General features: G+C 31.7%; 2 protein-coding genes across 6 annotated transcripts in view; both read left to right on the top strand.

Moving 5' to 3' along the window:
* Nucleotides 1-575: 575 nt before the first annotated feature.
* On the top strand, nucleotides 576-8,115 carry LOC132740519 (hepatocyte growth factor receptor-like; the record flags this gene model as incomplete). The annotated part of the gene is made up of 7 exons (XM_060728441.1): nucleotides 576-668; nucleotides 1,247-1,338; nucleotides 2,111-2,220; nucleotides 3,726-3,888; nucleotides 5,957-6,093; nucleotides 6,737-6,906; nucleotides 7,886-8,115. Coding segments are annotated over 7 exons (995 nt in total), but the record flags the coding sequence as incomplete, so codon positions are not given.
* Nucleotides 8,116-22,411: 14,296 nt separating this feature from the next.
* Nucleotides 22,412-26,985, top strand: part of LOC132740518 (microtubule-associated protein futsch-like) — a 148,104-nt gene continuing 143,530 nt past the window's right edge. For 3 of the 5 annotated variants that reach the window (XM_060728440.1, XM_060728437.1, XM_060728436.1), the window contains exon 1: nucleotides 22,413-23,304. In XM_060728440.1, the coding sequence (XP_060584423.1) occupies nucleotides 22,883-23,304 (422 nt within the window). In that variant the 5' untranslated portion in view covers nucleotides 22,413-22,882. Of the gene's footprint in view, nucleotides 23,305-26,985 lie in introns of all 5 variants that reach the window. The other 2 variants (XM_060728439.1, XM_060728438.1) reach the window with 2 other exon arrangements.

Here is a 26,985-nt window from a genome sequence, read left to right as displayed (position 1 = left end):
TAATAAATGGTTAGTTATCCAGAAATGCTGGTTAGGTGGACTAAGCTTGGTATACAAGATTAGAGAGTTTGGTTAAGAACAGGTTAAGGAAACATATTAGAGAACAAGGTTATGGAGCTTTGTAAAATACAGGTTAAGGAAACATAATTAAGTACAGGATTAAGGAACTTGTTAAAGTACAGGATTAGGTAGCTTGGCAAAGTACAGGATCAGGTAGCTTGGTTATGTTCAGGGTTGAGAAGCTTGGTAAAGTACAGGATTAAAAAGCTGAATAAAGTACAGGATTAGGGAGCTTGATAAAATACTGATTTAGAAATATAAGGAAAAAACGTAATCTTGAGGCATGAACAAGCACATGCATGGGAAGCTCTGTTTAACACAAGATTGGGTGAACATTGGAAAAATGAAAATTGGGAAGCGAAATGCCTAATAAGAGAGCATTAAATAACACATAATTAGGGAGCTGGCTTAAATTTGTGCTTTTGGAGCTGGATAGGAGTGTTGATAATTGTATGATTTGAAGAACATCCTTTCAAAATGTGAAGTTTATAAAAAGGTTTTCTTTTTATCACCAGAGGATAGCCCCAGGGAGATAGACGTACAGGCATTTCTAAAGGAGGCCATTATTATGAAAGATTTCGATCATCCGAATGTTTTAAATCTCATAGGTAAGTTTGTCAATTACCACGCTAAGTAATTTACATAGATATGTCCATCTTTTAGCCTGGATAAGACCATTCATCATTTTAAGGAAAAATTTCTTTCAGAAGCAGACACTTCAGGTCTTTATCATAAAGCTTGGATGTTCATGCACTGCTTGCATAATTTCAGTTTCTACTAGTAAGCAAAAAAATGATGAACATATAGTTATAAGAAAATTCATTTATTTTTATTAAGATGACCCATTTGAGTGTAAAAAAATAAGATTTTTACCTCACTGAAGCTATCAAGGTTTGTAGTTCTACTCATATTGTCCTTATGTGCCTGAAAAAAAAATGCATTAAGTGGCATTAAGCTTAGTAAAGCTGTAAAAGTCACAATATAATACTTGTGGTACTCTTTTATGGTATATAAAATGTCTAATATTCGTGTTATTACTTGCAGATGTATGTCTAGGCATGGGTGATATGCTACTTAGGGTACTTCCATATTATAAATAAAAGATGTAATATGCATGTAATAACTTGTCACTAGTGGTATTCAGTATGGTATATATAATGTCTAATATGTGTGTAATATTTTGCAGGTATATGTCTAGGCATGGATGATATGCCACTTGTGGTACTGCCTTATATGAAGCATGGTGACTTGTTGTCATACATTAGAAATGAAGAAAATGTAAGTTATATTGATTAACCATAAAAAAATTACTTTAACAAATTTATTATTGAAACATGTTTTTCACACAGCATTGTCTATAATTTCTATGTCAAGGGTATCTTTAATATCTTTAAGCTTGGGCCTTTGTCAAGTTGTCTGTGCCTAACCATATTCTTTTGTGTTTTCCCTCATGAACTGTCAGTACTGAAGAAAATGCATGATAATTTATTTTTGCCAAGCATGATTTGTGTTGTAAATTGAATCTGTTTTGATACATGTATAAGCTGTTATGTCTTCTATAGTACAACCTCAAGGGCAAGCTCCATGTGACTGAGGGGGTGGCCTTTATGGGTTGAGACATCATAGTTGCAGTCACCATTTAACCCTGTGTGATTGTAAGAGGCTACTGAAAGGGTTCAAATTACTGGAGTCTATGCATCTCTTAGCTCCAGCAGGTGAGGTGGGTTTAACCACTGGTGTTGCTTTAAGTTTGTAACACCTGAGGCTAACCGGAATTATCTTTCCTGTTTCGATGCCATATGGCCTGAATTCTGTTTGTGCAACATAAAACCAAACAAGAAAACAAAAAATATGGAAGGCAACACCGTTTATTAGACAAAGATTTTGGTTGTTGATGACAGATGTTGTTAAATAGAGATTAAATTCAGTGTCAATTTTAAGTCTAGGAAGATTTGAGTCCATTATTATAAAGAGGTTATCAGTCTACAATGGGCCATTTGCAGAGGTTATACTGTATATATATGTACATGTTTGATGTGCAATTTTTCAGGCACCTACTATAAAGGATCTGATCACATTTGGTATAGATATTGCTGAGGGAATGGCCTATCTTTCTGAACTAAAATTTGTACATAGAGACTTAGCTTGTAGAAACTGCATGTAAGTGTTGTTATTTTTATGTTGTTTCTAAAACTGAATACCGTATAAGTACTTATTTCTGCGGGCTTAAAATTCTGCGATTTTGGTTAAAATAAGGGGTTTCAAATTTCTGCGTATTTTATTTCTGCGGTGTCATCATTCTCGCATTGATGTTTTTTATCTTTGCGTTTCAACTTAGATATTTTTACAAAATTAGCCGATACAAACAGACAACATTTCAAGATATGTTGATGTAACATGTGCATTACTTCCGGTAAACATGCAGACGACTTATAATGTGTGTTCATCGTGATCACCATGTATCGGTATATAAAATATGATAAACGAGATCAACAAGGTAAGGCGGCGCTCAATGAACGCAATAAACAAAACGTTAATAAACAAAAATCAACAACGTGCAATGACAACAGTTAATTGTAATACTGCATGTGTATAAATATGTCAAAAGTGTGAAAAATAAACAATGGTAATATCACACGTAGACACAATATATTGTACAAATACAAAAGGGTATGTTTATTGCACCCGTCAAACTATAATAGTTTTATTTTTAAAATAAATCAAGCTTAGGGCGAGCGAAACTCATACAAACATGACATTTTTTTAAACAAAAAGAACAATTCTAACACGACCCGCATTTTTCCCTATTGAACATAGAAGAACCGAAAGTGTGTGTTATTATGCAATAGAGTCACTGTTTGACGTTCTATATTTAGACATGTGACGTAATCATTATACATGTGACGTAACCACTATAAAATCCGACGCGCTGACAATAAGTACGGAAACAAATCAGGCGTAATTTTGCTTAATAGCAGGAACGGCAGCATTTATTTGTTTAAGTCGTGTTAGAATCGAAATAATATATCCAAATCGGTGATTTTATCGCTGGATAACATCACTGTTTGTCGTTCGGATGCGCATCATTATATCACTCGGGCTACGCCCTCGTGATATAATTCCTCGCATCCGAACTCCAAACAGTGATGTTATTGAGCGATAAAATCACAGTTTGGGATATATTATTTCTTAAGTAAAGTAACTTTTTTTTCTAATATTTCATTCATGACGGGTACATAAAGAAAATTATTCCCATCTACAAAAGCTGATAACGGTACATGGTAATGTAATTATACAATACAGGTAGTTGACATATTCCTACAGACATGTAGACATAGCGAAAGGCTTAATTTTCTGCGATTTTTAAATCTGCGGTGTCGTTATAAACCGCAGAAATAGCAGAAATAAAGTTCCCGCAGAAATAAGTACTTATACGGTATTCTCAACTGAACTTTCTTCTTTGTTAACCCAGAAGCCTCAGAATTGAGTTATTATTTGAGACTTAATAATCTATTAAGTCTGATTGATATAAACAACATGATCATCTAATGAAAATTGTTGTTACAAATGTGCAGTACTATAAGGTAATACATATTACAGTAAATTTAAATGCTGTTTACAGGTGTGTTCAGTAGAAATAACATTGTATTATACTCGCGTTTCAGGTTAGACAATGATTTTAGAGTGAAGGTAGCCGACTTTGGACTTTCTCGTGACATTTACGAGAAAGATTACTATGCATCTGAGAGCAAGAAAACAATGTTGCCAGTCAAATGGATGGCACTGGAGTGTCTAGAAAAAGGAAAATATTCCTCCAAGTCTGATGTTGTAAGTTACTTTTTTTATCAAACAATTAAGTTGACTTCTGGCATTGACTTTCCTGAATAAAAATCATAAAATGGAGTTGCAGAATTAGTACATATTTGTGTTTGAAAAAAACAACATATTTGAGTAAATACTTTGTATACTACTGGTATATTGTTAAAATCTTTCAATTGGGTCAGTTCGTTTTGACTGTTAAGAAGAATAGGCATTGTTTTTAAATATTTTTAGTTTACTTTTTATACCCCACCACAAAATGGGTGGGGGGGGGGTGGCCATAATGGTTTTGCTTTGTCGCGTTGGTCGGTTGATCCGTCATTATTATCGTGTCCGCTGTATAAATCCTATACCAATTGAAGGATTTTCTTTAAACTTGGCTCAAATGTTCACCTCAACAAGGGGATATGCAGAACCCATGTTGCCCATGTGTCAGCTCAAGGTCACAATGAAGGTCAAATATCAAACAATCAAATATTAGACAGTATGTCGTGTCTGCTCTGTACACTCTGTTCACCTCAACAAGGTTATGTGCAGAACCCATGTTACCCTTTTGCCGGCTTAAGGTCAAACTTGAAGGTCAAAAAATGACTTAGAAAATATTTTTAAATTTTAACATGTATTTATATATTTCTGAAACTAGAAAAGGTATTTGCTTGAAACTTGAAATATATATGAAGTGTCACAGTTAAGATATGCAGGTCAAGTTTCATAACTCTGTATTGCATTTTGACAAAGTTATGTCTCTTTTTTAAGTCTTTAAATTTTCATACAATCAAATATAGACAATATGTCGTGTCCGCTCTATAAATCCTATACTTATTGAAGATTTTTCTTCAAACTTTACTCAAATGTTCACCTCAACAAGGTTATGCACAGAACCCATGTTACCTTTGTGCCAGCTTAAGGTCAAGGTCACACTTGAAGGTCAAAAGTTGACTTAGAAAATGTTCTTAAATTTTAACATGTAGTTGAATATTCTTAAACTAGGACAGTTATTTGCTTGAAACTTAAATTAGATATGAGGTGTCACAAGTAAGATTAGCAGGTCAAGTTTCAGAACTCTGTTTTGCATTATTACAAAGTTATGCCCCCTTTTAATTTTAAATTTACATACAATCAATATTAGACAATATTATGTTGTGTCCACTCTATAAATTCTATACTAATGGAAGGATTTTCTTCAAACTTGACTCAAATGTTCACCCCAACTGGGTAATGTCCAGAACCCATCTCACCCTTTTGCCAGCTTAAGGTCAAGGCCACACTTGAAGGTCAAAAATTGACTTAGAAAATGTTCTGAAATTTTAACATGTACTTGAATATTTCTAAAATTAGAACAGATAATTATTTGAAACCTCAAATATATACGAAGTGTCGCAAGTAAGATATGCAGGTCAAGTTACTAAAAAAGTGTGGGGGGGGATAACTTTGTACTGTATTTTGACAAAGTTAAGTCCATTTTTTACGTATTTAAATTTATTTACTATAATATTTCTTAAACCAGAGCAGATATTTATTTGAAACTTAAAATTTATATGAATGGTTACAAGCAAACTCTGATGATGAAAAGTCTACAATTTCATTGAATTATGACACAAGCTATGCCCCTTTGTTCTGATATATAATAACCATTAATACTTACATGTTTCTGAAACTAGAACAGATATTCACTTGAAACTATATTATATATGAAGGGTGACAAGTAAGCTCAGTATGCAAAGTTTTTCCACTCTTAATTACATTTTGACATAATTATGCTATTTTCTTAACTTCACTGCTTTTGTTTGTTTAAGTACATTGGGAAAATGAAAGGTTATTTGTAACTGTTTCAACATGATTGGCATTATATATTTATACTTTTACCTGTACAATTTGTCTTTTTTTCACCAGAGATATTTTTTTTTATGTATATGTATTTGTGCCACTAAAGTTATTCCCTTAACCACCTTTCCAAGTCGTCTTCTTAAGGACATTGGTGGGGGTATGAATTGCATTCAGAGATAGTTCTAGTTTTTCTTGCATTATTGACTATTATTTATAATATTGAAGATTATCTGATGTTTTAATGTTACAGTGGTCCTTTGGTATTGTTTTGTGGGAGCTTTTGACGAGGGGAGTAAATCCATATCCCGAGGTGGATAACTGGGACATTGTGCGGTACCTGAAACATGGTCGAAGAATGCCTCAACCACAGTACTGTCCAGATCAACTGTAAGCATTTAAAAACAAATTTAATGTTATTAATTTTGAGAAGACTTGTAGGGGCCTCCATGCCCAGATGTTATAGGCCATGACTTGAAATCAGGAACCTCTGACTGCTGTATGTTTGAGTCCTACCAGCTGGCTTGTGAAAGGGTTAAAGGTCTATGATTATTTTCAGAAAACCCATTTGTGCTTGAAAAAAATGAGTAAGCCATTAAGGATGACATTTTGTGACAATAGTTTGAGTGTGACAGAACCTAAAATTGTGTTAAAACTTGTGTTGCCATATTGGAAATAGTGTTGCAATATTGGAACTTGCATTGCAATGTTGGAACTTGTGTTGCAATATTAGAACTTGTGTTGTAATATATGAAATTGTGTTGCAATGTTAGAAATTGTGTTTGGATATTATCGTTTTGTTGCAATATTAGAAATTGTGTTGCTATATTGAAAATTTTGTTGCAATTTTCAGAATTGAAATTGCAGTATTTGAAATTGTGTTGCAGATTGTGAAGCAGTATTTCATTGCCTTTGTAAAATATTGTGATCACTGAGAAATAGCACCTAGTTTTCGCCTGTGTAATATGGTATATAGGTTTATATTGCCTACACCTGATTTTTCATCGAAAAGTAATTTTAACTTTTCTTTCAGGTACGCAGTAATGAGGAAATGCTGGCATCCGAGTCCGAAATCTCGTCCAGAATTTTCCCAATTAGCTCATGAGATAAAAGACATGATTACAATGCTAGAGCAAGCTATGAAACAGGGTCAGCACACAACAGATATACAATCAACATATGTTAATATGGAAAATTGTACAGGTACTATAGTAAATACTGCTGGTTTAAAACAATGTGATAAGTCATGAAAATGATATTTAAGATAAAGAAAAATGTAAATAAAAACTCATTCATTTACTATAATAGATGATAGATTTAGATATTTTTTCTTGGATACAGTAGAACTTTGCTATTTTGAAACTTCCTATATCAAACAATGTCCAAGGTACAAGTTGTTTTTACTCTATTTAAATATGCCAGGGGGTAACTTCTGTTGTATTGTGTTATTGCACTTGTATGTCTGTCAGTTTGCCATATCAATAACTCAGTAACTTTATAATAATTAGTTATGCTGTCTTTTTACATATGAGGAAGGATTATCATAGCCAGAAGATGACCCCCACTGATTTTTATTTGATTAGGTCAAAGGTCAAAGTCACAGTGGTATTAAGTATAAAGTCCTTGTCTATTCAATAACCAGTATCTTTCAATTTTTCATGATACATCGTTTACTTATGAACAAGCCTTATTTGGAGTCATTCAAACTGCTGTTCTATATATAGTTACAATAGATATTCTTTAAGAGAAATGAATAGATTTATTTCAGTTTACAATAGAATAACATGGAAAACATAGAAAAAACAGATGCTCGATGTTTGACTTGATAAGGAGCCAAGCCAAACAACATTATAATATCAAGGAATTACACAAAAAACAGACGTTTATTTCCTTTTCAGTCTATAGTTCAGAGGGGTAAAAAGAATGTTCGAGAACCAAAGAACATGTATATTGATAGAACACAACTGAATTTTATTAAAAGTTATATTTATATTTATATATTTTTTATTTATTAAAAGGTAAATTGACCCTCATATGAAATTTATTTCTCAATGAGACCTCTTTTGTTGCTGTATTTACAAATTTTCTCTGATGGATCATGAAAAGGCTTAATCCTGTATATTTAATAAAATGAGGTTATATTTAGTGTTCTGTGATTTAAAACTTATTACTATTATTTCAGATTATCACTACACAGATGAATTGATGTTGAAAGGATCAGAGGATTGTGATTCTGATTCTGAAACTACGTCCCCAACTTCTCCGACCTCACCTATATCCATACCCTTACAGGGTGCATCAGGTTCATCCATACCCTCACAGGGAGCCTCAGGTACGTTGAAACCTTTGAATAGTGCATTTGGTATATCAATACCCTTAAAGGGTGCATCATGTACATCCATACCGACATAGGTAACATCATGTACATCCATACCCTCAAAGGATGTGTCAGGTATGTTCATAACCTCAGAGGGTGCATTATATATGTTCATACCCTAAAAGGATGCATCAAGTACGTTCTTACCTTCTAAAGATGAATCATGTACATCCCTACCCTTTAAAGGGGGCATCGTGTACATTTAACCCATAAAGGAAAATTTGTTTTCCCCTGGGTAGGGTTATACACTCGGGGGGGATTAGGAAAAAGGGCAAGCCCCATTATTTTGAACTTTTTTTAAAAAACCCCAAAAGAAAGAATATTTTGTTTTATTTTTTTATTATTTTTTTTAAGGGAAGATACAAAAATTTTCTATACATTAATCTTTTTGGGTTTCTTTTAAAAGAAATGCAAAAAAAATTTTTTTAGGCTCAAACATTTCCTATCACTTTAAAATTTTGGGTTACATTCCCAAAAAAAATTTTTTTTTCTTGGGACATCCGGGGAACTTGCCGGGAAAAATCGGGTTTTAAACCTTTGACACAAAAGAAAAGCCAAAAATTTCTCCCCAAAAAACCCCAAAAGCCAAAGCCCAAACCACAAAAAAACCAACTATAAAAAAGGGGAAAAGAAGCCCCAAACTCCCGGGCAAAGGCAAACTACAGCAATGGATAAAACTACTGAAAAGGATTCATTGGAACCTAATGATAAGGAAAGTGTCAAAGAATCTGTGGCATAGTATAAGTAACTTTTTACATGTTTTATGCATGTAAATATTTTTCAATTGAAAGAAATTGATATTACCAAAAATGAACTGCATCCATTGTAGGTAACAGAGTATCATCTTCATGTACATGTTTTCTAGCTGAGTACAAAAAGGATTGTCAATTTTGTGGTATATTTATATAACTTTGTTGTGCCATATTTTATTAAACAATGTAAAAAAGTAGGGACACTATCTATGCAGTATAAAGCAAATCCCACACATTTTTAATAGCAAATGTTTAAATTAAATGTTATCCTGCAAAAATTGCATTGTCACAATACCAAACAAGTTAAAATTTTAAATCCATGCTATGAAAATGATGATAGATTTTTAATTGGCAATTTACTTGGAAATCATATGCTTATCCTAAAGTTATCCACCCCCTTAAAAAAGTGTTAATTTTGTTAATATTTTTAAGTGCAGATTATGTAGTGTTCAATTATTGATTAAAGAAAAAATATGATGCATTCAAGTTCATTTTTATAATTATTTTATGGGTGTAGCTTAACTAACATTAGGTTGTATTTTTTTTCAAGAGATTGTGAAACATATTTTGTCTACTGTAAAATCATTATTATATGTGTGGCACTATTTTTCGTTATTTTCATGGAAAGTCAATCCAAAAATGTTTGATCCAATGAAATATCATTTTGTGTGCTGTAAGATTATTTTGCATTACATTATTTACATTTTACCTTATAAATTACGAGGTTTAATGCTTAACATTTAACATTGTGTTTCATAAAGCAAGGTTTTTTTTTTAACAAGTTTTGATTACTGAATTACTTTATATTTACTATTTGTGTTCAACAATTGTATAAATTTATAAACAGACGGGTTTCTGGCATAATTCATTTTCAATTCTTATTTTTTTTTTATCTCTGGATAACAACTGCATATACAAATGTCTATGCACTTTTGACTGCTTGATTTCAGTATTTTTGATATGGAAATCCATTTAATTATGAATGGACAACATTTATTATGATATATACACATGTTGTACAGGTGCTATGGAAACAATTGGTAATAGTTACATCTCATGTGACTTATTCCATTTCTCAAATGTAGCTAGAAAATTCCTTTATGTGGCTTAAATAATTGGAGAACAGTAGGGTAGTGACTTAAGTATACAATAGGGTACCCTCTTAAGTACAAAATAGGGTAGCCCCTCAAGTATGAACAACATGCAGTTGGGATATAAATTCTTAATTCAAACCAGAACAAGTTTGTTATACAAAGTCGTTGTTGTAAATTGTACAAATAAAGATAAATTCACAAACTACATCTAGTGTAAGAGACTTTTGTAAAAAAAAAAATTGTTTTGTCTCTTAAGTAATTATAATTATGATTTTCTATACAATACAGGCCTTGTGCAATTCTAGCCTAGTAAATTCCATTTGTGTTAAATTCAGTTGCCAGTTCAAGATATTATGATCCTATTGTTTTATAGATACATATATGGTAGTACTTTTGTTTCTTACTAGGAATTAAAAATCCTGTTTATTTTATGCTAAACATAATGATATACTCTGTTTTTATATTATATTATGAGATTTGATGTTTGTTATCACTTAGAAATTCAGTGTTCAAAACATACCATGTCTTATCAAGTAGTATGAAATAAAGAAGACATTTTATTAGCTTGGATTGAATATTGAAAATTTATATGTAGAGAATTTGTGTTGAAAGTACATGTACGTGTATATCTTGTTTGAGAGTGATTTTCTTTCTCATGTTACAAATGCTAGATATTTTCTAAGATGTTTTGTATTTCAATCAGATATAGAAACAGCGTCAGTGTATTGTATATTATAAGGTTATTATACATTGTTGAGTACAATACCTACTTCTATTGGAGGATTACACAACTGATGCTAGCTGAGTTCATTATAGATTTACAGCTGGGTGTGAGTCTAATAAAATTAGTATTGTACTCAATAACGTAAATCTACTTCTTTATTTTGTTACACCACCAAGGTTTTGTTACTTTTAGTACAATAGTGATTTGATATATTAAGTCTGAGTTCATGCAGATAATATGAATTTCTGTTAGTATTGAGTTTTCTTGTTGTTTTTTTTCAATGCAAGTGTACAAATATAAGGTTGAAACAATGTTGGAACAGGATAAGGTTATTTTAGATTTTGAGAAAAGAGGCTTACAAAAAATATTTTTACACTTTTGCATGCCATTTATTAAATAATTAAAAAACATAACTTTTATCAAACTTTTTTTTCAAGAATTTTTTAAAACTTCATGTATTTTTGTTTCCTAGATTTTTACTTTTTCTTTTGGTTTAAAACTTAGAAAAAATTTTCTTTAAAACCCAAAATTTGTAAAGAAAAAATCGAATATAAAAGTCAGATAAAAATAACTTTAGTGACAATTTCTGGGGGAAACTACTTAAAAAAATTAAGGCCCCGGTTGACAGTTAACCCTTTTTAAAATTTTTTAAAACCATATATGATTTTTCTAAATTAAATTTTTTGGGGGGAATTGGGGGGGGGGGGGGGGTGGGGGGGGGGGTATTTTAATGTCTATAGGGGTGGTCCCGGCCTAACATTTTTTAACATTTAAATATTATTTTTAAAACTTTGGGCCCTTGTTTTCTTTTAGCCCTTTTTAAAATTTTTAATAATATCTTTCTCCCCTTGCTCAATTATGTATGGTTAAATCACAACAATACCAACATAGGGGCTTTTTGAAACCAGTTTGGGATAAATACTGTTGGTTTATCAGTTTCTCTACTTGTTTATAGGGTTTGGAAGGGAAAAACCCTGGTTTGGGGGATAAAACTGCGGGGAAATGCGCAGGCTGGTCGGGGTCCATGGGTCCCCCAAACCCATTATTTTTGGTTTTTGGTGGGGCCGGCTCATATTTTATCAAATTGAAATTTTAATAGAAAAAAAACCCTTTTTTTTCCAAAAAAAAAATTAAATTATTTTAAACTTTTTTTTTTACCCCAATTTTATAAAAAATATAGCCCCATTTTACCCTTTTTATAACTTTTAAAAATTACAAAAAACTCCGGGGTTTTTGGGGGGCCCCCACAACAAAGTTTTTAAGGGGGTTGGTATAGGGAATCAGTTTGGGTCAACCCATTTTAAATTTTCCTTTTTGACCCACGGTTATGCCCAATAACTTGAGAATTCTTTCACCCACGGTCTCCATATTTTGCATGGAGGTTAGCCATGATAAGTAGATTTTGAGGTCACTGGGTTAAAGGTCACGGTCACAGAAGCCTTGACTAAAAAAATCTTGTCCACCCAATTACTTTAGATTCCTATGACCCAAGGTCTTCATAATTGGCATGGAGTTTAGTCATGATAAGTAGCTGACCTTTATTGATTTTGAGGTCAAAGGTCAAGGTCACAGGGGCCTTGACTAAAGAAAGCTTGCCGGCCCAATTACTTGAGATTCCATTGACCCATGGTCTTCATATTTGGCATGGAGTTTAGTCATGATTAGTAGATGACCCCTATTGATTTTGAGGTTACTGTGTCAAAGGTCACTGAGGCCTTGACTAAAAACAGCTTGTCCCCCCCAATAACTTGAGATTCCTTTCACTTACAGCCTTCATATTTGGCATGGAGGTTAGTCATGATTATTAGATGACCCCTTTTGATTTTGAAGTCACCGGGTCAAAGGTCAAGGTCACAGGGGCCTTGACTAAAAAAGCTTTTCTGCCCAATTGATTAAGAATGCTTTGGTCAACAGTCTTCATATTTGGTATTGAGGTTGTTTATAACTAGTAGATGATCCCTATTGATTAAAAGTTGAATGTGTCAAAGGTCAAGGTCACAGGGATTTTTACAATAATAAGCTTGTCTGCTCAAATGCTTAAGAATACCTGTCCGCAGTGTATTGATTTTGACATTTTCACATTTGAAGCATTGAGAATACATAACTAAGCATTGCACTGGTTTTGTTACCTCAGATTTGGCAGGGATGTTGTCCTTGAGCCCTAATTGTTGATTCTGACAATGTGGTATGCGGGGGTATTCGCGCCATGACAGTGGCAGTTCTAGTTTTAACATTTTGAAATATGACATTGATCCCTTAGTGACCCTTGACCTTAAAGGTCAAATATTCAAAATTCATGAAATTTCCCCATTAGCTTTGTTAAACTGTTATCAGAATTCAAATGAGGGCATTGTATTTTATAAAAAGTTTTCTTTTAGAGTGTAATTATGTGTGTGACAAAGATCTATATGAAACTGAAAAGTTGTTTTGATTTTTACAGCTGTCAGTATGTCATTGGAAAGAAATTGCATTAACAATACAGTTAACAGGTCAGATTTACTGTTTCTCCTTCAACTTCCATTAATTGACTGATAATTTATTTATTTGATGTGTTGCTGACTTTTATTGTTGACTGCCTTAGGTGTGGTTTCAGGCTGATAAGGTAAAGGTTACTGAGGCTAAAAATAGAGTTGTTGATTTTTTTTAACAGTTAGATCATGTTTTAAGTGTTGTGAAAGCAATATCATGGAAAATCTTTGATAGTTAATATAATTCTTGTTCTGAGGTCATCTATATACAAATAGTGCAGTTAATATAATTCTTGTTATGACTTGATCTATATACAAATAGTGTAGTTTATATAATTCTTGTTTTGAATTCATCTTTATACGACTAGTGTAGTTGACATAATTCTTGTTATGAGTTCATCTTTATACAACAAGTGTAGTTAATATAATTCTTGTTATGAGTTCATCTTTATACAACTAGTGTAGTTAATATAATTCTTGTTATGAGTTCATCTATATACAACTAGTGTAGTTAATATAATTCTTGTTATGAGTTCATCAATATACAAATAGTGCAGTTAATATAATTCTTGTTCCTCTTGTGCAGTTAATATAATCCTTGTTCTGAGTTCATCTGTATACAGCTAGTGCAATTAATATAATCTTGGTTCCGAGTTAATTTATAGACAACTAGTGCAGTGAACATAATTTTTATTGTTGACTGCCTTAGGTGTGGTTTCAGGCTGATAAGGTAAAGGTTACTGAGGCTAAAAATAGAGTTGTTGACTTTTTTTTAACATTTATATCATGTTTAAAGTGTTGTCAAAGCAATATCATGGAAAATCTTTGAAAGTTAATATAATTCTTGTTCTGAGTTCATCTGTATACAAATAGTGTAGTTAATATAATTCTTGTTATGAATTCATCTTTATACAACTAGTGTAGTTGATATAATTCTTGTTATGACTTGATCTATATACAAATAGTGTTACAGTAGTTTATATAATTCCTGTTCTGAGTTCATCTTTATACAACTAGTGTAGTTAATATAATTCTTGTTCCTCTTGTGCAGTTAATATAATCCTTGTTCTGAGTTCATCTATATACAACTAGTGCAGTTAATATAATTCTTGTTCCTCTTGTGCAGTTAATATAATCCTTGTTCCGAGTTCGTCTGTATACAGCTAGTGCAATTAATATAATCCTTGTTCCGAGTTAATTTATAGACAACTAGTGCAGTTAACATAATTCTTGTTCCACTTGTGCTGTTAATATAATCCTTGTTCCAAGTTAATCTGTATACAATCAGTGCAATTAGTATAATTTTTGTTTTGAATATACATCGGTATAGTGTTAATCAGGAAAGGTAGGTCTTAAATTTGTGGCGTTTTATTTCTACAAAATTTCTACAAATTATTGGGTTTTATAGAATGTAATTGAATTATTCTTCTTTAAAAATTATCTACAACATCAAGATTTGTCGTTTCTTTTATGCAGCTTTGTGTCTTGAAACTGACCTTCAAGTTTGTAGTATTATTTCTCAGAATTTGAAATTTGTTTTTGCAATAAGTTCTTTTACACACATAAAAATCCTTTATTCACTTGGATATATAGTAACTTACAATTGAACAGCTATGTTAATTTTTGTTTCTAGAAATAAGTGAATTATATCTGCATATAAGATAGCAAATATTGTTGGTATTGCTGTAAATGTTTGCCATCATGTGATCCTCTATGTTTTCTTATCTATGTTTATATTGTTTTAAACTTTGATAAGTTAGTTTCCTTAAATGTCTGGCATTGTTTTCTTATAAAAATGAGTTGCAAATATACTAGATATTTCTGTAAATGTTTGTTTTAATTAATACAAATTTATACAAATTTATAAAAATGGCATTGTTTCATTACAAAATATTTTTCTACCTAGTCTGAATGTTAAAAAATGTGGTTTGTGAAAATAAATTAAGATTTGGTATCTTCACTAGATATAATATAGTCCCATATTGTTTGAACTACCAAAGATTTTGCCTTGATCCTTTGAATCTTTGTATATTACTGTATGTTAGGTTATTTTCGTGTGTGATATATTTTACTGTATTTACAGCCAAACAAAGTTTGAAATACATGTAGCAAAAAATTTATTCCAGAAATATCTTTTACTTCCTATAATCTTTTCAGTGTAATAGTGTTTGTGATGACATTTATATCATTTTTGGCAGTGACACTAAATTTATATGGAATAACAGTTACAATGTAGGAAGAAATACTCTTGTTTTTAAACATTTTTTTAAAATATTTGTGTAAAGTTGAATCAGTACCAGGAAATGGCATGAAAATATAAACTTGCTTAACACTTTGACCAAAATAAATTTTGATGTACACAAAAATTACCCAATATACAGTATCCTCTATGTGAAATTGGACATAGGTTGTAGCTTTTCTATAAGTGTATATATTGCAGCTCTTGTTATTTTTTTTCCTATGGAAAGTTGTTGCGTATAAAGTCACATTAATATAATGTGATATGTAATATTGTACTTGAAAATAGGAGGATTTTACAGTATGTATATATCTAGTGTTGTTTACCACCATATATTCCTTTGATTAGAGAAGGGGATGTTTTATTTTGTTGACCCAAAGGATATGAATTAAAACAAAGGTTCTAGACCACTTTGCCTTTAAGTGATTCCAGATAGCTGTCTTACAGTACATGCCTTTTCCCTCTGTCACCACAGGTTAGATTACCAGATCCATTTCCAATGGCAAATATGCTTCTTTTTTTTTCCGAAATCTTTAAAAAGTGTCATAATTGAACTGAAATTCCCGAATACAAAACTGACAAATTTGCATGAAGTTCATTCCAGTATGGTATCAGAGTATGGTATCAGACAGACGTTCCCAAACATTTCATTGTCAGGTTATACTGTATCTATTATGCTTTAAATGAAAAATTTGCATTGGTTTGAATAAAAATATTTTGCACAATTCTAAATACAAGGCTAAATGAGCATGAATGTGTTTTCATTGGTACCAAATATTTTTCTGAATTAAACAATTTTACAACGCAGAATTTCCCAAACTTAGCAAGATACTTTTTTTCCAAAATGGCTAGCGAAAGGCAAATAAACTATGGTTTTAAAGTTGAATCCTCGGCCAGTAAGCTATATTTCTCAGTAACAGTCATGGTTTGGGAATTATACTTTTGTAAACCTTCGGCAATACATGTAATAATTTTTGTTCTTGTTCTGTCAGGGGAAAAGGATATTTCTATTGATTTATAATATATATACATGTGTATAATATGATTTGTATATTTTGAAGATGGATTGATATAGAATACAATATTTGATTTGTATATTTTGAAGATGGATTGATATAGAATACAATATTTGATTTGTAAATTTTGAAGATGGAATAATATAGAATACAATATTTGATTTGTAAATTTTGAAGATGGAATGATATAGAATACAATATTTGATTTGTAAATTTTGAAGATGGAATGATATAGAATACAATATTTGATTTGTAAATTTTGAAGTTGGAATGATATAGAATACAATATTTGATTTGTAAATTTTGAAGATGGATTAATATAGAATACAATATTTGATTTGTAAATTTTGAAGATGGATTAATATAGAATACAATATTTGATTTGTATATTTTGAAGATGGAATGATATAGAATACAATATTTGATCTGTATATTTTGAAGATGGTTTGATATAAAATACAATATTTGATTTGTAAATTTTGAAGATGGATTGATATAAAATACAATATTTGATTTGTAAATTTTGAAGATGGAATGATAGAGAATACAATATTTGATTTGTAAATTTTGAAGATGGAATGATATAGAATACAATATTTGATTTGTAGGTTTTGAAGATGGAATGATATAGAATACAATATTTGATTTGTATATTTTGAAGATGGAATGATATAGAATACAATATTTGATTTGTATGTTTTGAAGATGGAATGATATAGAATACAATATTTGATTTGTATGTTTTGAAGATGGAATGATATAGAATACAATATTTTACCATGTGTTATATAAACGTTCAAACACTTTATTACATTCCATATAAGACCTATAGATAATGGATCCATATATGTATATTTAGATTGAATAATTATATAGACATTAATATATATACAAGTGCCTTACTAAATTGTGATATTTGAGTATTATACAAGGTTGTTCTTTCAAGCAAGTCGAAGTTGTAAAAAATCGTTAACATTTAAGCTCTGTTCAGGAAACAGTAAATTATGTTGAAACTTAAAAAATTGTGATTTTGAAATTTTGATATTTCTTTTTTTTAATTTCTTTAGATGTTGTATTTGTGTTGATTTCATCTTTTGGTGCAGATTTTAGTTGTTTATTGAGGGTCATGCATGTACATCATTTCTGGTATTTAATGTATAATGTAGAGCAAGTATAAAATGCCGTATTTATTCTAATTAGTGACCGTATTGGTGGTAAGTTTTTAGTTGTTAATAAGTTTTATTAAGAGATTTCTAATTATATTATGTGGAACCAACAACCTCAAAAAATGGACACAACTTTTTGTTATAAAACTTAAAAACAAACAAACAAAAACATGTAGATTAAGCTGATTAAGCTTGTATCTTCAATAAGTTCCCTGTTTTTAATTTTCATCGGCATTAATTGGAATAAATACGACTGTTGCATATTACACAGTTATTATATATTATTATATACAGGTATGTGCAGAAATTATATATACATGGTTAATTCTTTTTATTGGAAATTTTTCCTGTAGTTTACATTTTTATATGGTATACTTATTATATGTCTACAGTATATAGTCATTTTAAGTCATTTAATATATAACTTCTCTAGTTTATTGTTGTTCATTTGTATTTTGTTAGATAGAGTCTATTCTGCTTTGGTCAGAAATTGACAGATAAATAGCTATTTTAAAGATATATTATGTTGAAATTTGATACTAGTATTTGATGAAAATACTGATAATTTCTATAGTTTTTTTTCATTTTAAAATAAATATCTTTAGACAACACACACACATACAGAAGATATGTTATGTTTTAAACACTACATAACATAGGTAAACACAGTTTGTCATTAAAAAACTGGCAGATTTGTTTAAGAAAAGACCTAAAGTATATAAAATATTTTGACTAGCCATAGGAAATGCAGCTTTTCAAACATATTTAATACATTCTCTTATTCAAATTAGACATATTTAGTAAGAATTTCCTATATTTTTATAAATTTCTGCAGTAAAGTATTTTACATAAAGATGAGCTTATAGTATATCTTTAAGATTTATACACTATGATGTGTCAGAAATGCTTGTTTTTAGCTCAGCAGCATGTTCTATTTAAGAGGTATAGTCTAGAGCTGATAAGTAAAGTTTTTTTTTATATATAAATGCTGATATTGTTTAAATATATTTAATAAAAACTGATTTTAAGAATAAGTTCTACACAATTATAGGCATGACACAAACTATATTGGTGCAGTGTTTTATATGTAATGATTTTTTATGCCCCCGCCATATAATGGCAGGGGCATATAGTGTTACCCTGTTCCGTCATTCCGTCATTCCGTCCTTCCGTCCTTCCGTCATCATCAGTTTCCGTTCATTATCTTAATAACCGTTGCACATATTGAACTCAAATTTGGACATAATGGATATGTCATGAGAAATACAGGTCAAGTTCGAAAAATTGGTCATGGTTCGTCGATGATTTTTGGCAGAGTTATGCCCCTTTTTACATTGAAAATAATATGAAATCTTTCCAGGTTACCGTTCATTATCTCCACAACGGTAACAAACATTCAACTCAAAATTGATATATGGATATGTCATAGAAAATACAGGTCAACAAGTCGAGATTTGGTCATGGTTCGATGATTTTTGGCAGAGTTATGCCCCTTTACTTTGGAAATAATATGAAATTTTCAGTTTCCGTTCATTATTTCCCCAACGGTACAACCAACATTCAACTCAAACTTTGGCATATCGATATGTATGAGAAAATCAGGTCAAGTTCAAATTTGTCATAGTTCGATGATTTTTGGCAGAGTTATGCCCCTTTTACTTTGGGAAAATAATATGAAATTTTCAGTTCCGTTCATTAACTCCCCAATGGTACAACACATTCAACTCAAACTTGACATATGGATTACATGTCAAAGGAATGCGCAGGTCAAGTTCAAATTTGGTCATGGTTCGATGATTTTTGGCAGAGTTTATGCCCTTTCACTTTGAAAAATAATATGAAATTTTCAGTTTCCGTTCATTATCTCCCAATCGTACAACACATTCAGCTCAAACTTGACATATCAATTACGTCAAAACGAATGCGCAGGTCAAGTTTCAAATTTGGGTCATGGTCGATGATTTTTTGGCAGAGTTATGCCCCTTTTACTTTGAAAATAATATGAAATTTTCAGTTTCCGTTTATTATACTCCCCAACAGTATTAAACATTCAACCAAATTTGACATATGGATATGTTTTGGAATGCACAGGGAATCTTACAAAATTTGGTCATGGTTCAAATGATTTTTGGCAGAGTAATGCCCCTTTCACTTTGAAAATGAAATAATGAAATTTATAGTTTCTGTTCATTAATCAACCCAAACAGTGTTACATCTTCACTCAAAATTGACATATGGATATGTCAAAGGAATGCGCAGGTCAAGTTGGAATTTGGTCATGGTTCGATGATTTTTTGGCAGAGTTATGTCCCTTTCACTTTTGAAAATAAATTAGATACATCTTAGGAATAAGCAGTTTAAGGTTTGAATTTTTGGTCATGGTTCAATGATTTTAGACAAACTTATCTTTCCTGAATGTTGGAAAAATTTTGAACTTTCAGTTTCAGCACTCATACTTTTGTGGAATGTATATAGCATTATGTTGGCTACAAATATGCAATATGCTATTTTTAAAAGGTTAAGACTGAATAATTTCAGTGCCTTGAACATTGTATAAAAATGGTTTGTGTTAACATTGAAAAGTTTTAAGGGCTTTGAACTTAGAATGAAAAAAATAATTTTTTTTTGTGCAAACAAATTTGGAACTAAATATTATAACATTTGAAATTTTGGCTGCATGCGGGGGCATCCGTGGCATGATGACACATTTCTAGTTTTATCATTTATTTTGAGCACGGATTTATATGGCATAAATCCGTGTTTTGAGGCATGTGATGTCATAATTATGGTCAATATATGTTTTCACTTACAATAAGTGAAGGGCGTCTGTGGCGTGTGGTAAAAGTCGTTGACTTCAAATCACTTGACCCTCACCGCTGTGGGTTCTAATCCAGACACCGAATTTGCATTCGTTCATGTGAAGAAGATATCCAGCTGGCTTACGAAACGTCGGTGGTTCTACTCAGGTCCGAAATAATGCACGGAAGGGTACCTGAGGTCTCTCTGGAACAGTTTTTCAAAAAAAATGTATTGTTTTATGATTAAAGTAGTCCTGTAGTTTTTATATACTGTTAAATCTATAACTAAGCTTGCCAGTTTTATTGTTTTTATTTTAGTTTGAAAAAGGTGAAAAAGATCGCATGTGTCAGTTATTTAGACCTAGCTACATGTATATTTATTTGGCATGACATAAAAAGATTTTGGTTTTTACAGACCTTCGATATTTCTTAATAGAAATTGGAATATCTCTCAAAAATACGTTGCTAGGTTTATTTAATTGACGCTTTGTCAATTCCATGGTTACATTCCTTTTTTTTAAGTTTGAAATTATAAGTATTTTTATGTAGGCTATATATACCATTGTTCATTCTTTAAAAAGGTCATTGTTACTAATTTGTTTTATGTAATTCTTCAATTTATATGCTATTTTACTTTTATTCTCTAAAATGTAAAATTTTTATACAAAAATAAATCTTTAAAAAATCTCGTCAGAGTTCCTTTCATTTTTGAATTAATTATGCGATGATTTTACTATCTCACTTTCCCTACAAAGCGAGCTTGAATCCCTGCTATTCTCTTTTTGTGAGGACTGGGCTACAAACGTGTTAAAGTCTATAAAAAGCTCTATCTCAGCTGTCTGCAGTTTACAAAAAAAAAGGAAAAAAGTTTGGATTTTGAAAAAGAACAGTTTTAAAATGTTTGTATGAATGACATGTGTTAGTACTATATATTTCCTTTCAAGTAAATGACAGAAGGACGAACTTGTTGCTGAACGGTTAAAATCCTTAATAAAATAAGTAAAATAGCTGATATCTTCGGATACCCTCGGCCGAACCATTAAAATTCATGAAATTACATGTTAAGTCATGTTACTTATGTCAATCAACCGTGGGTATTCGACGATGAATAGCTACATAATATTAGGTTTCGAACATTTAATTCAGTTGACACAGAATTTCCATACGTGTTAAATAACAGAAACTTTTCCGAGAATCGACCATACGAAATAATTTCACCGTTTTAAAATATTTTAATTGGATAAAGTCTGTTTTAACCCTTGATTGAAATTACGTTGTTTGCGTTTGTTCATGCCATCGGAAGTGGTATATATATGTTAATCCATGCGTTTTTATTCGATGAATTAAATCGCGTTCATCGTAATGTTACTATGCCTGTTTAAGATAGTCACCCGTGATTTAAATTAAGTAGCTTAAGATGAAAAATAAATAAATAGATACAAACTGCACAATCGTTTGGTATACGTCATTAAAGATAAAACATCTGAATATAATCATCCGATATTTATTGCGTGTTGCGGCCACACACTTTTTTCTCGTCGTGAAAATAGATGAAAGACTCGTTTAAGCTTATTTTAACCCATTACTCGACATCAATAATGTTCATGTTCAGATAAACCGTGCCTCTTTTTATTTCAACAGCATTTAAACATTAGACGCTTATTGTGTGCAACAGATATTGACCGATCTATTTTTTACTGTATACAGCAAACAAAAATCACCTCTTTCACCCAAATTCTCTGAAATTACCGGAAGTCGATAGTAATTTGACGTTTTTACAGTCTGCGTACCAAAAATGCCAGTACGCTTTGATTATCAAACGCATACTCTACTTAGAAGCTGTTTATTGCGCAATCGCGCGCCATTATGTAGTCGCCATTAAGTCGATTGTCCGTATCGATTAAAAGAAATAGATTCCCTCTAGTGGTAGTGACTGCAAGCCCTCTCATCTCTATTGAAAAACCAGGAACGCTCAAAGACCCAATCGATTCATGGGCAGATTTAACTGATACAACTCTCTTACACAGTGCCAGCAGAAGAACAGGAAAATCGATCTATCTATAGCTTGTTTGGTTGGAAAACTAAGCATGTTCATTTTCCAATAAGGATTCCAAGACTCGTGTGATATGTTTAGTCTGTTTGTCTCCTGTCGTTATACATAATTATAGAAATGGATAAATCAGTATGAAAGTGAAAAGTTTTAATGCAGGAGGTCATGATAGTGTATAAGTGAGGTGCTTTTTAAAAATATAAGTCCCCCTGCTCGCCTGATCAATAGGAATCGCGGATGTTTTTGGTTGTAGTGTCCTGGTATGGAGTAAGCTGAATTGTAAAAATTCAATATTTGTTTTTCTTGTGTGTGGATTGCGTGAATGGATATATAATAGCATTGCAGCCAACCTATTTCCAAGAAATGTTTTATGCATCAATATAATATTGTTTGTTAATATGCCCGCATTACGCCGCATTCTTTCCGCAAGATCTGATTGCTTTTATTTGTTTTTGTCTGTAGCAGACACCAAAAATCGCTGATGCAATATATTAAATGTCTATGTTCACCTTAGTTTTATTTGGAAATCGGAATCAACCACCATGTTTGGTTACCGCACTTTACCACGTATTTGTGAGCTCATTTTTATTTATCGTTTGCTTGTGCCTTTGGATTTATATATTCAGTGTACATGTATGTGACTGGTCCCTGGTTCAAATTTTAAATTTCCTTGTGAACATGGGAAACGAAGGGAGTCTGCCGTCTGATACCGAGAGCCAGGTTTCAGACTGGCAGTCTATTTACTCTTACGGCTCACGTGCCGGAAGGAGATCTTCACTAGGGTCTATGCGGATACCATCTCCCATGGACCCACCGGAACCGGATCTAAGTCACTTATCACCGGATGAAGTTGCCAAAATACGCGAGGTCATTGGAAGAGCGAAAGAAATGAAGGATGAAGAAAACAAAAGAATAAGGTAAGTTAGTTATTACAAAGTCTTTAGAAATCTTATCTAATATTTCCAAATTGACAAGAATGGTTTAGTCGTTTGTATATATGCGTTAGATCTATCAAGGCTAAATTTAACCTGCATGTTGCGTGGTAATAGGTTCAAAATAAGCGTTTTAATTATGCGTCGAGGATGCAAAAATAATAAAATATTAAAAGGCTATTTTTAAAATGAATTATTCATGACGTTTGTCCTCGTGCTATTCCATATAAGGTGACAGGTTGTACCTTATATGGCCTAATTGTTATTGGAATGATATAGTCTCTGGACAAAATAGCCGAAATTGACATTGATTTGGCTGCTTAATTGCACCTGCTGGTTGGGCGCTATACACTGACAAAAGCATCACCTGTCATGCTGTTATGAAATCATGCGGTTATATTTTCTTAAAGTAAGATATATGAAGTGTTTTACCGCTGTTTGAACTTTAAACATAGCACGATTAATACTCAATTGTGTGAAATTCAACAATGATCATCCTCATATTACTTTATCCTTTCTTGTTAGTTTGTATATGATCAAATTTCTCTCGTTTTTCGTCTCAAACATAGGTGGTAAAAACGAATATTAATAACGTTATTTTTTTCTAATTCTCTATAGTGGTAAGTGACAATGCAATATGAAATTTGATATGGTATTATACATTGATTCTGTTAGAATGACTTATTCTACAGTATTTGTATCAATTAGAATTTGTTGGATCTCCGTCGGAGAATCGATACACTCCTTTTAAATACATGTACATGTACATAGAGAATATTGAATGGGTGCAGGTTTAATTTATTGAGCTTGTTGAATAAAACCATATTATGCGAGCCTCTTATGAGCATAATATTGTTTTATTCCACTTGTTTGATAAATTTATTATTGAATCTACATGAATATAATATTTGATTTATCGCTTGTTTAAAATTAAGAACGGTAAACTTTTAAAAAGGGTCATTTTATATTGACGCGCTTATAGTGTAACGCTATCAGGAGCGTGCTTTTACGATATTGACGTCACGCCAGTGTTATTACACTTTAGTGTAATATCGTTTTTATTAAATGATTTTATTACACTCTTGCGCCGCGGTTTATATGATTAATTGAGGATATTTAATGACTGTAGATTTAATACTAAATTTATTGTATTGTTATTATATAACGCAAATGACGTAACGTCAAAGTGTTATTACACTAGTGTAATTTTGTTAAATGACGTTATTACACTCTTGCGCCGCGGTTTATATCATAAAGAATATAACAACCAAGTATAAATATCGAATGTAAATATATATGTGTTATTTACACGTTGATTCGCATTATTCTTTTAAAGGTCACGAACTCAGTAGCTTAATTTGATGGAGATGTCTAACAAAAGGATTCTTACACTTCCAATTTAACGCTTCTCCCACACTTTTGAAACATCTATTATTTCTTTTTTATAGATAGCATGTTCAATTCTATTTAAAGCACTTTATGACAGATTTCATTGTCACTCCTCAATCATGGGTATTAGAAAAAAAACCGGATACGACAATAGTAGTTCGTATAATAATTGCCGCAAACGAAAATGAGATCTTTCACATTTGATGACGATGACGACAATAACAATGAATATTATAATATTATTAAAATTTGATAAAATCATAATATTATCATAACGATAATTTAATTATCATCGTTAATCAGGCTGTTTGTAAGAATATTACCGTTTTCGTAAGCACTTCTTTCATCAAAGCTCAATGTCTATTATAGCTAGGTAGATCTTATAGTATTTGTTGATTTTGCACCACTTAACTCATGAATAAACAACGACAAATCATGCGTTCTTGTGACGAATAAAATATACAGAGTATCAATTTGCATTGATTATTCTAGACTGGTATCTTTATTACCGACTCGTACATTTTACAATCAATACGTCATCAAAAATGTATGATACAAACAAGTCTACAGCTGTTTATTCATACAGCTTGTCTCATATAATCTTGATATGTGAAAACAGTATTGTACATTTGCAGACTATCATTAGCAAATAGCCTCTTCTACGGTACAAGTTTATATTTGCATATCTGATTTGATAGTTTTTATTTTTATTTTTACCCATGTAAAGAAAGCAGCTTTTGCTGTCACTTTGCATTGTAAATGGCGATTTTGTTTGGTATATGGGTATAACTCGGTGATTAATGCTGCATTGCATATACACCAAAAATAGTTTGTTTAATAAACAATTAAAATAAAATCATAATGATCAAGATGATTTCATGCAATACGATACGTTACGGTGGAATAAATTAATTAGATACGATACGGTACGATAGGGACAATACTACTACTGTACGGAAAGGAATGGTATGATAAAAAATACGATAAGATACGACTAGATAGAATTAGATACGATGCTATAGAATGGTATATAGGAGTATAAAACATGCAAAGATCGAGTCAGCATTGACGTATATTCTAACAGTACTCAGAAATATAAGTTTTTTTTCTCCTGTGCACTCTCGTGTTCTCTCCTCAAGGAAAATATGTGTCTTGGATGTAAAAAACCACAGGTTGATATCAGTTTTATAAAGACTCCGTAAAAGCTAAACTTTTTATCCATTGCCCTTCAAAACAATTTGTGATGCAGTTGAAGGATATCAATGTGGAAATGTTACATTATAATACAGACTGACCTTTATCTATACTGTTGACATAGATCATTATCTGTGAAAGATTTTGAACCAGCAAATATTCAGAAGTATATAATCAAAGTAATATGAGCCGCGTCACGACAAAACCAACATAGTGCGTTTGCGACCAGCATTGATCCAGACCAGCCTGCGCATCCGCGCAGTCTGATCAGGATCCATGCTGTTCGCTATTTGTTTCTCTAGACAAAAAAAAAATCCCTGCTTTGCCATATATAAATATCACATCGTTCAACCTACAAAAGAAATTACGTCGTCACGAAAATGTTTCAAAATTTACATATGATTGGAAAACGTAGCTTAGCAATGGACTAACATCATTAATTGCTAATATATTTGCTTGCCACACGGAAACTCGTTTCCTTGTGGTTTTTTTCATTATACGTAATGAGTAAAGCTACTTAAGGCTAAATTGGCAAAGCAGGGATTTTTTTTGTTTTTCTTGGTATAATCTGTCGTGTTCAGAGACATTTCTTTGAGACAATTACAGGTTTTGTTACACCAGTCGACATTATTATGGCATGTCCTTTCAACGGTATATGAGCCGTGCCATGACAAAACCAACATAGTCCGTTTGCGACCAGCAGGGATCCTGACCAGCCTGCGTATCCGCGCAGTCTGATCAGGATCCATGCTGTACGCTTACTAATCCTATTACAAGTAGAGAAACTGACAGCGAACAGCATGGATCCTGATCAGACTGCGCGGATGCGCAGGCTGGTCTGGATCCATGCTGTTCGCAAACCCATTATGTTGGTTTTGTCATGACGCGGCTCATGTGTTTTGTTTTTCTTTGTATTGTCATATAACATAGCGATTTATTGTTATAACGTTGTCGAATACGTGAATCGAACTTAATGAAAATAACAATAACAATTTATACGCACGGAACACGACTTAATTATTTCAACTTAGAAGTAATGGTCATTCAGTGATTGATTTTGGGAACCAGAAACTGATTTGTGGT

The sequence above is a fragment of the Ruditapes philippinarum genome, unplaced genomic scaffold (assembly GCF_026571515.1).
Source record: "Ruditapes philippinarum isolate M1 unplaced genomic scaffold, ASM2657151v2 ctg286_1_1_1_1, whole genome shotgun sequence".
In the NCBI taxonomy this organism is placed as follows: domain Eukaryota; kingdom Metazoa; phylum Mollusca; class Bivalvia; order Venerida; family Veneridae; genus Ruditapes; species Ruditapes philippinarum.
Note: the sequence above shows the minus strand (reverse complement) of the source record. Positions and strands in the feature narration are given on the sequence as shown.